Source organism: Haemaphysalis longicornis, unplaced genomic scaffold (genome assembly GCF_048455015.1).
Source record: "Haemaphysalis longicornis isolate Haplotype H1 unplaced genomic scaffold, Haemaphysalis longicornis Haplotype H1 scaffold_1, whole genome shotgun sequence".
Classification (NCBI taxonomy): domain Eukaryota; kingdom Metazoa; phylum Arthropoda; class Arachnida; order Ixodida; family Ixodidae; genus Haemaphysalis; species Haemaphysalis longicornis.
The window spans coordinates 397,490,883-397,501,528 of NW_027526203.1; the positions used below are offsets into that span (position 1 = coordinate 397,490,883).

The 10,646-nt window shown below is 50.3% G+C and overlaps 2 protein-coding genes across 3 annotated transcripts in view; one reads left to right on the plus strand and one right to left on the minus strand.

The window, feature by feature from the left end:
• LOC144155353 (cleavage and polyadenylation specificity factor subunit 5-like) overlaps positions 1-3,553 on the minus strand; it is a 49,043-nt gene extending 45,490 nt beyond the window's left edge. The window contains exons 1-2 of one of the 2 annotated variants that reach the window (XM_077686725.1): positions 3,396-3,552; positions 2,922-3,122 (exon numbers count right to left, since the gene is read on the minus strand). In XM_077686725.1, coding sequence (XP_077542851.1) covers positions 2,922-3,122; positions 3,396-3,529 — 335 coding nt within the window. In that variant the 5' untranslated portion in view covers positions 3,530-3,552. Of the gene's footprint in view, positions 1-2,921; positions 3,123-3,395 lie in introns of both variants that reach the window. The other variant, XM_077686724.1, reaches the window with a different exon arrangement.
• A 2,868-nt stretch (positions 3,554-6,421) lies between these two features.
• On the plus strand, positions 6,422-10,030 carry LOC144161096 (uncharacterized). Its single transcript, XM_077692090.1, has 3 exons — positions 6,422-7,632; positions 7,755-8,369; positions 8,405-10,030. Exons 1-3 carry the CDS (start codon positions 6,422-6,424, stop codon positions 9,927-9,929), a joined length of 3,351 nt encoding a protein of 1,116 aa, XP_077548216.1. The 3' UTR covers positions 9,930-10,030.
• Positions 10,031-10,646: the final 616 nt, after the last annotated feature.

The following is a 10,646-nucleotide window of genomic DNA, read 5'->3' on the forward strand; positions in this document are numbered from 1 at the left end:
AGAAAACAAGGCTGCCATAGACGGCGTTGCAACTAGCATTATTCAAAAAGAAATGCTTTGAACACATTTTGTGGACAACTTTTGGTAGGACAGGTGGAACGCTCTGAAGCATTTTGTTTTGGATAAAACAAGTGTCAGCCCATTACCCGTTATGGTCATGTTTCATTCATAGGTGCCATCATAACCATAAAGATAATGGTTTTGTTAGATTTTTAAATAACCAGCAAGTTCCATTATCAACCATGTTGTTGAAGGAGAGAGAACATAAATGCAACTCTCATGCAAACTATAGTGCAAATGAATGAGCAGTGTGCTAAAAAGAAGTTAGCTTTTAGGCCGGCTCCTTTTTGGTCAATGCCCTGCATTACTTCGATAAACAACTTTTATACAACGAAGAGCAGACCAATGGTTCTGTTTTTTGCAGGCTTTGTAAAATCGTCTTTCTTTGTAGAAAATTGTGCTGGCATTTATTGCACACTGCACATACCTTTAAAATCCTGAATCATTTTGAATAGCTTCGCTATCTTTCTTAGCATCATTCCAAAATAGGTTCCAAACCGCAAAAGCTCACGACAACAAGATCATGCGAAGCAACAATATCCATGCCACGAGTACGGATGTTATAACACTCTTGACACACACTAAGCATTTTGGCCAGGTGTATGTCAGCAAGTGCGTGTCAGCCGCCATGTGGCAAACCATTTTCAGGCAAGTGCGTGATACGAGCCTCTCCATACATGTAACACTATCGAAACATGAAGTCCAGATGATACATATGAACAAGGTACACACAGAAGCACAGGCCAACTTTGCCAGCCATTTATATTCAGCTCAAGCTTTACCAAGACTGCTGGAAAAGGCAGAGGCACACAGGCTGCAGTTTTCACCAATGCTGTCACAAATGACCTTTTTTATGTGACAAAAGTGGTACATTTCTTGTGCAAATAAAAATATTTTATTTTTGCACGTTCAACAACCATGACCTTATAATACATATTTTACATAGTGAACAGTCCAACAGAAATTGACACTGATACACACATATTAGTTAACTGGAATAAATTAAACTGGAAATACAATCACATGAAATATAAGCTACAAAGGAACCAAATGTTACTATGAAAAATTTATAAATTTAACGTTGAAAGATACATTTTTGCTTGGTACAGTAAAATGTGCCAACCTTATCTATTTGTCCAACATTCCAACTGCTAGTTACAGCCAGTAATGACAGAATTTAAAGCGTAAGTGATTGCAAGTACTGCTAAACTAGGGTACTAATTTGTGCTTGCTGGTACAATGTGCAGAGAAAAAAGCAGCGTAATACAATGGTTTTGTAGTTGCCTTTTTCTCATATTACATTAAGCACTGCTTTCTGCCCTTGCAATCTCATCCTGAGTAATGGGAGGGGGGGGGGGGGGGGGGGGGGCGGCTTTTTTGCTTCATAGAGAGTTATCCGCGCTTTGCTCGTCATTTCAGATCAACTGCATGCATCTCTTGAGTTGGGAAAAGCTGAATTACTTTCACTTCCAATCTTGTTTCGTTTAGTACATTCCATTGCTGCTCAAATTCAGCAGGAATAGAATGTGCTCCACTCGTCCGTTCTGATTCACTTGCTCCAGGCCTAGTTAAGTTGAACTTTGCCAGATTCCCCTGCCACTTAATACTGGCAGGTAGAGTTCTATTTTATACACAAATGAACAACACAAAAGCTTTAACTATAACAAATGCTAAAAGGCAGTTTAATAGCCGGTTACAGGTGCATGCTCATGACAGCATTACTAAAACATCACAGGCACTATTCCGCTTCAACCTTATTTCAGTGGAGCTGCTTTTGTGAATACAACACATATCTCCACTTAGTGAATAAGGGTTTAGGTAGCAATTTTTAAATTCAAATAACTTTGCTGGGGCATATCACTTCTTTTATATAGTACAAGTGCAAGCACAAGCTAACACATTCGCTGTCGTGCTGTATTATCTATATTAAAAGTAGGGTGGCTTGAATTCCTGCCAACCTAATAGAAACACTGCATCAACTGCACATTTGGAGCTGCCTCTGTATGTGTGCACATGCGCATGCATGAACAGGCATGCACGCACACACTGCACATTTAATGCTTGGGCCTGCCCCCTGCTGTCTCAAAGTAGCAGGGCCACAGCCTCCACACTTTTCCGTACTACTATAATAAAAAAAAACCTGCCACCACCTGTAACAAACAATCACGTGGAAACACTCCATTGTTATAACCAGACATATAGGACAGGGTGTTTTTCTATCCTACTCGTTTTTGAATATAAGGCGTGCACATACAAGCTTTTATCTTAATGCACAGTTAGGCTGAAAGTACTACAGTTGTAAAGCTCTATGTATTCACAGCAATACTTTTTCTGCTTACTGCAGGCAACGGGAGGCTGACAGCTGCACCAAACGAACTTCAAAACAAAATTATTGCACATGTTTAGAGCCGCCATATTTCGGTTTAGCAGTGTCAACTGAAAGCACGCATAAGCGAGAGCCCAATGGGTGCATAGCCACCAACGTCAGGGCCCCGACATAGAACGTGTCGCCTTATCTTTTTTGGCCGTTCGACTAAGCAAATTTGTAAAATGTGACAAAAGTAATCCTTTGTGGACTGTATAAATGCACGACACGTGCATACAGCCATCGACGGATGAAAAGCAAACACGAGGTGTGAATGAGAACACGCAAAATTCACAATTACAGCTCACGAAGGTCTTTTAATGATCCGGGAACACTACTCCGACAGGTAATGCGACGTAACTGACTATGCGCTAATTTTACTTCGAGAGAAATTGCGGCATTTGTGCACTGCGGTTCTCATTTTCGCGCCCACGCTTCGCTTGCATGATCACAAGCAGTGCAAGCGCCAGACTCAAACAGCAAAACATTCACTTACAGCTTAAAAAACGTGGTTCCGAGCTGTAAAAGCAACACGTGCGGAAGCCCGTGCTCGTGGACCAAGAGGACACCTTCGACAGAGCGCCGCATGCCGATCTTTTCGAATTCTTCCCGCATTCGCTGGAACCGCGCCGGCACGGAGCTGTCCCGTTCATACAGCGCTTCTTTTGTGCCGAAGGTGTAGTTGGTTAGTGGATACCTACGAACAGGAACAAAGCATACACCACTGCGTTCGAAATCGTAAGCGTGAGCGCCGTGGTTAACGTAACACACGTAACACACGGTAATTAACGTAACACACGGTAGGCTCGGGCTTTTTGCCCGAGCCTACCCGCATCACTGTGATGCAAATAAACTGATTTGATTTGATTTGATTTGATTTGAAGTTAGCGTCAACTTAAACGTGCCCATTGTCTACATGCCATTTATTGACAAGCGGGTATTCGGTATGCAATGAATAAAAGATACTTACAAATTAACAGTTCTGTTTAGCGTGAAGCTTAGGAGGTTTGTCGGATTGGAACCCATGTATTTCCCTGGGTATTGACCCTGCGGCGCACTTTTAGGCCAACCAGCAGAGCCGGAACGGGTGATATGTGTCGCCATTTTGAAACACTGTCGTATTTCACGCTTATCCTCTAGAGGGAGCTTCCTGAGGAGAAAAGAATTCTTTCTTTATGTCACCAGAGGACGCGCCCTATTACTATAATTCAATGGTTTCTTAATCATTTCTTTGTTTTCAAATTCTCGTTATTAGAATGCACTGAATTAATATGCTCACTGGAGTAGCTTTCCCAAATAGGCACTAAATCAGTTGTTTAGTTACCTGGCGCGTAGAGTATAAAAAATCCTCCCTGTTCTGTGGTATAAAACCCTAATAAAAGGAAGCATCACACATGTCTCCTGCTACCACTTCTATGCACTTCTATGGGTTTCGCCTTTTGTTGTCATATTTGTTTATCTTTTTACTTTCTTTTTTTCTTCTTCCATGGTGATAGGGAGGGTACTTATAGTTGCATCCACGGAGTAAGATGAGCGCCGACTGCGGCCCAGAAAAAATCATTTGCGTGGGCCGATATGTCCCCGCGCCGCCGGGCGCCAAGCTTTCACTTTGCTCTCTTCCTCTTTCGCACCCCTCTCGTTGCTGTGCCTTTTGTACGTTGCTCTCCGCTTGTTCGCTCTCCCCAGCGGCTTGTTTCCTTCTGCACGGCCGTGCCTTCCATGGTGCCTTCTGTGCGCGCTATCACGAGACGCGCGCGGCATCTAGATGACGGAGCGCGGCCGCTGTGAGCCGTGGGGTAATCGCACACCGCCATGTATGTGACTCTCACTATATTTATTCTCTACCAAGAATAAGCAACGCGGGCAAGAAAAATATCGATTTAACCCAGCAGATCTAAGATGAAATCGTACGACGATGATTTCAAAAAAAAAAAAAAAAAAGGAAATGACCCAGACTGCATCCCACACTGCAACTGCACTCTAGCTCTGATTCGACTTACGGTAAAGCGACGCAGCGCAAACATCACCCTTTCTTGCTCTCCCGCTATCCTTTAAATTAACGATTTATTCTCCTTTTGCACACAAACAACGTTTACGAGGGTCGTCCGCAGTCTTCATTGGCGTGCGGTAATGATGCATAAATTTCTACAGAATAAAATAAATTTACGGCTGCCGCCTTGCAATGAATATGGAAAGGCGCTGTCAACGTATAATTAGGCGAGCAAACAATTTCGAACGCTATCTTTGTTTTAAGTCGCGTCGTAACTTCGAGCCCGAGGTTCACTGTCATTGTGCGGTCGTGCAATCTTGTCGATGCCGCAAACTGATTACGCCAGATGCATTGCTGAGCAACGTGTGACCTGGTTTGGGAAAATAAAGTTGTTCTAGAATAAAGAGCCAAGTCGGATGATGACCTATATTTCGTTGTAAGAAATGCTTGCGTATTTGTTTTTTTAAATATAATGTAAATTTCATTAATATTAAGTGTAATTCAATTTACATTAAATCTGACACGTGTGCTGAAATCCCCACCTGTTGTTATCTTATCGTGGCATCGACTGAAGTCCGCCCCTGCATGTTGTATCTGGACTGGACTGGACTGGAAAGGACTTTATTGAAACAATTACTGCAGTAGGCAGGAGCCGGGTTACGGCTCCGCCTCGACGTGGCCTGGCGTCGCGCCTTCTTCTGCGATCCTACTCGTCACAAGCCCATTTCACGGAGCCCGTGCCTTTCGAGCGCGACGAAGACCTGCTGGATGGCCCATGACTGGTCGGTCTTGCTTGTAGATTCGATGGCTCTCTGGAGTTCCTCCGGATACTCTTCGAAGTGCGCGCCGTCTGGGTCGGCGGCACAGTCCCACATGATGTGCCACCGGTTGGCCGGTCCTTTCTTACACACACTGCACTGTTCACTCGGGTACTCGTCAGGGTACATTCGGTGTAAGGAGGCCGGCGAAGTTGTCGACGCCGTTTGGAGTCTTCTAAGATGTATCGGCTCCTCTCGGCCCAGTTCCCGGTGGGGCGGCGGGCACGCTCGTCTGGCCCGACGTAGGGTCTTCAGTGTTTCGCCGTAGCCCCTGGCTCTGTCTTTGGTTTCCGTCCACCACCCCCATTCGGGACGAGTGCCCACGTTGGGAGCGCGGTGTGTCATAGCGCGCGCTTCCCTGTGGGCCGTCTCGTTGTGGTTCGGCGCGTACGGCGAGCAGCATGCCCGCGTGCGCAGGGATCCATCTGACTTCCACTCGTCTTCCGTCTCGAACTCCCGATATTTCTATAATTCTTGCCGCCTTGCCGCTCACTCGACCTCTTTCCAGGTTGCGGACGGCCTATTGCGAGTCGCTCAGGATTGTGTCGCAACCTCCCTCAGACATCGCCAGGGCTATGGCGATCTCCTCGGCCGCGGTGGCGTTCTCGCACTTCGCGCTCGCCGACTTGGAAACCCGTCCCGTGCGTGCATTCACAGTCACCAACGCGTATCGTCCTTGCCCGTACTCCGCCGCGTCAACGTACCTCGTCCGCGGGTCCCCGCCGCACTGTTTGATGAGAAACTTTGCTCTCGCCCGTCTTCTCTCTTGGTTGTGCTCCGGGTGCACGTTCCTCGGGATCGGGCTCACCCACACGTTCTCGCGCACCCTCTCGTCGAGTTCCTGGAGGTGTCTTCCTGTGACCCGGTAGCCGTAGCCCAGGGTCTCGAGGATGCTTCTGCCCGTCTTGGTCTCCGCCAGCCGCTCTCGCTGCGCTTCCAGTTGCGCCTCGATGATCTCGTCCACCGTGTTGTGGACGCCCAACTGCAACAGTCTCTCGGTGTTCGTAGACTCGCGCAGCCCCAGTGCCCTCTTGTACATTCTACGGATCATGGCGTCGATCTTATTCTTGTCGGTCTGCGTCCCAGGAAACCCGTGCCGAAAACGTCCGACTTCCGGGCTACCGATCCGTTGCCAGTCGACCCAAAGACCGGGGAACGGCCAGGAGGGGTGGCAGGGGAGTCTGCACCATGGTGAAGAAGGGCATCACGTTTGTCGAGCACGAGCTTCTCAACAATAGCATGATAGAGCACACAATGGTGGAAGTGGTAACGGGAAAGAAGAAGAAGGAAAGCACGTACATAGCAAACGTATACAGTAGTCCGTCGCACGGGAAGCAGAAATTCAAAGCTCTACTGTACAAGGCGAGCAAGATCACGGGACCGGACAACAGATTGATAATATGTGGAGACTTCAACGCACAGAATCAAGCGTGGGGGTACCAAAGGACATTAGCAAAGGGCAGAGACTTGCTGCAAGATTCCACGGACCTGGGACTAAATCTAATCACGGACCCGACCCAGCCCACAAGAACCGGCAACTCGGTCACCAGAGACACAACGCCGGACCTCACTTTCGTCAGAAAGGGCAAAAATGACAGGGCGGACTTCGAGTGGCGCAACACGGGAAACAACCTGGGCAGCGACCACTACATCGTGGAAGTCACGATCCCGATCGGGTGCAACGGAGGGACATACAGAGGCCACCGAAAGCACCGACACACGGATTGGGACGCCTTCCGAAAGCTGCTACCCACCGAGCAGACGGACATCACGGACATAGAGGAGTGGACAAACGAAATCATGGAGAAGGAAAAGGAAGCCACCAGAACCATCGAGACAGAAGACAACGTCGGTAGAATCGACAGCCGACTGGCCCACCTCATCGAAGCCAAACAATCGATACAGGCAAGGTGGAAGACGCAGCGAACCAACAGGAAACTGCGCAAGAAGGTGGCCGAACTAAACAGGGAGATAGAAGCCCACAGCAGGGTGCTGTGCACCCAACAATGGAACGAAGTGTGCAACGAGGCGGACAGCCAGATGCACTGCGGCAAGACGTGGAGCATGCTGAAAAGCCTCTTAGACGATAGCGCAACCAAATCCCACCAGCACGACAACCTGGCCCGAATCATCCACAAAGCCAGAAAAGAGCACGGGGAAGACGAGACGAAGAGGAGAATCAACAACAAGTACCTACCGACCGCACCCGCCGAGGCGCACCCGGAATACCAGGGGGAACAGAACGAGTGGCTGGACCGGGACATTGAGGTGTGGGAGGTCAGGGCCACCCTACAAGATTTGAACACAAAGTCGGCGGCGGGACCCGACCGCGTCACAAATAGAGCACTCAAAAATCTAAACGAAACGGCCATCGAGAACCTCACGGCCTACTTCAACAAGTGCTGGCGCGCAGGGTCGCTGCCCCGACAATGGAAGACGGCCAAGACCATCTTAATCCCAAAGCCAGGCAAACCTCCCGGCATCGAGAACCTCAGACCAATCTCGTTGACGTCCTGCGTAGGCAAGGTGTAGAACACGTCCTTCTGAACAGATGGCAGAGGTACCTAGAAGACGGAGGGCTCTACCCCAACACCATCATTGGGTTCAGGAATAAGCTCGGCACCCAAGACGCCATGATTCAATTAAAGCACGATATTCTCGACGACACAACGGGAACGAGAGACAACAAGGCCATACTGGGCCTGGACCTCCAGAGCGCCTTCGATCAAGTGAGGCACTCCGCGATCCTGGCGCAAGTGGCGAAGCTAAACATGGGCCGCAGGACGTATGCGTACATCAAAGATTTCCTGACGAACAGAACCACTGAGATCAACGCCGGTGACCTGCGGCTACCCGAGAAGCTGCTGGGCAGTGTCGGAACCCCCCAAGGCTCGGTCATCTCACCATTACTCTTCAATCTGGTAATGATCGGGGTGGCCGAGAGACTCTCGCGAGTCGCGGGGGTTCGACACACCATATACGCCGACGACGTGACGCTGTGGGTACCAGGGGGGAGTGACGGGTACATCGAGAGCACGCTGCAAGAAGCAGTCGAGGCCATCGAAGAGCAACTAGACGGGTCCGGCCTCATCTGCTCCCCACGCAAGTCCGAGCTACTGGTGATTCCACCAAAGAGGTCAACCGAAGGACAAAGGGAGACAAATCCGAGAGAGAAAGAGACAAGATCAGGATCAAGACGAGAAGCGGCCTCACGATCCCTGAGGTCGAGAAGATTCGGGTACTCGGCATGCTAATCGAACGGAAGTGGGTGAACGGCGAGACGGTCAAACGAGTGACGGCCAAAGTGTACGCGGCCATACGACTCATAAAGAGAGTATCAAACAAGAAAAAAGGAATGAAGGAGGAGAGCCTCATGAGACTCGTACAGTCCTTCGCAATAAGCCACGTAACGTACGTGGCAGCATTTCACAACTGGAGGCAATGCGAGCGGAACAAAATCAACGTGCTGATACGCAAGGCGTACAAGGCGGCACTCGGGCTCATCGACGGCACGAGCACTGAGAAACTCCTGGCCCTCGGCGTGCACAACACGCTGGAAGAAATAGCAGAGGCGCAAAGAACGGCGCAGCTCGCGCGCCTTACAGAAACAAGAACAGGAAGACAAGTACTAAGGAACCTGGGCATAAGCCTGAGGGAACAAAATAGAACAGAAGAGACAATCCCAGAAGACATCAGCAGAAGGCTACGAGTACACCCAATACCGAGAAACATGAATCCAGAATACAACAGGGAAAGGCGAGAGGCGAGAGCCAGGGCACTCATCGACCTCCACGCTAGGGACGAGGGAGCCGTATACGTGGACGCGGCCGAATACCCGGGAGACGAGAAAGCCTACGCAGCAGTCGTAGTCCAAACCACGACAGGGACAACTAAGGCAGCAGCAAGCGTGCGCACACGGAAGGCGCATCGGGCAGAGGAGGTGGCCATCGCCCTGGCCATCGCCGACACCGAGTGCACGACCATACTCAGTGACTCCAGAACGGCAGTACGCAACTACGCCAGGGGAAGAGTGAGCAGCGAAGCCGCGCGAATACTGAGAGCGACAAAAATCGAGAGCCGCCGCGTGGCGATCAAATGGTTCCCTGCACACATGGGCGAAGACTTATCGGAAAGAGGGTACGCAAACCACAACGAGACGGCGAACGCCGTGGCGCGAGGCCTCACTAACCGCGCTGCGGCAACTGCCGCCGTCGATCCAACGTGGTGGTGGGAGACCAAAGACAACATGACCACATACAACGAGATAACGAAGTGGTACAGACACAAGAGGAGAACGATGCCACCGCCCCACCCGGGCCTGACCAGGGAGGAAGCGGTACTATATCGGCAACTCCAGACGGGGACGCTACCCACCCCAGCCCTAATGAAGCACGTGTGCCCGGACGTGTACACGAGTGACCTATGCCGCACATGCCAGAAGGAGAGAGCCACAGCGGCTCACGTCCTATGGGACTGCAGCAAAAATCCACACGAAGCGGCAACGAGAAAGACGATCCCGCCGCTGCTAGAAGCAGCAACGAGGAGCTACGACAGGGAGACCCAGATCCAGGCCGTCCAGCAGGTCTCGGCCGCACTCGAAAGGCAGCGACCCAGCGAACCCGAGGGAAGACTGCCGCTCCAGACCAGGGGCAGGCGTGGTCGACCCGAGGAAGTAGCGGGGCCGCGGCCAAAGTAGAGGCGACACCAACCGAGACGACGTCAAGGCCGCGTCGCGGCGAAGTACCCTAACAAGACCAGGGCGACAAGCCGTCTGCAGGCACTATCAATAAAGTTGTCGTACCGTACCGTATCGGTCTGCGTACACGTGCGGTACGCCGCCGTGTACGCCACGTGGCTGATCGCGAAGGACTGCACCAGCCTTGTGAGCCCTTCTTCACGCATGCCCGCCTTCTTGGTTCACACTCGCTGGATCAACCGCACGGTACTCGCCGTCTTGGTTGCCAGCTTCTTCAGCAGGTTGTCTTTGCTACCGTTGCTGCTGATCAGCATGCCCAGCACTCTGATCTCCGAAACTAGGTAACAGCTGGACAATCAGTTGAGGGGTCGCAAGTATTAAGTTGGAGAAGGTGGAGGAGGGGGGAAGTGATGTGTCGGAAAAGCGTGGAACATATTCGCACTACGTTGAGCCGTGTTTCGGAAACATTTCTCGAAACATCTCCCCTCGTGTTCCTGCCGTGGTTGTGTTGGCACTACATACTCACAACTAGTCTGAATTGATAAAAGGAGCAGCTTCATGCAATTCAAATAGTTAAGGTGATTTGAAACTTAGTATTGCCTTTAAAAGCATTTAGCCCCAATTATCATTTCTCAAGCCGCACTCCAAGTCAGCACTCCTGTTTTATGTTGCTCCGTGGTTGCATCTATGGAAGCTATGTTACGCTGTGTGCTGCGT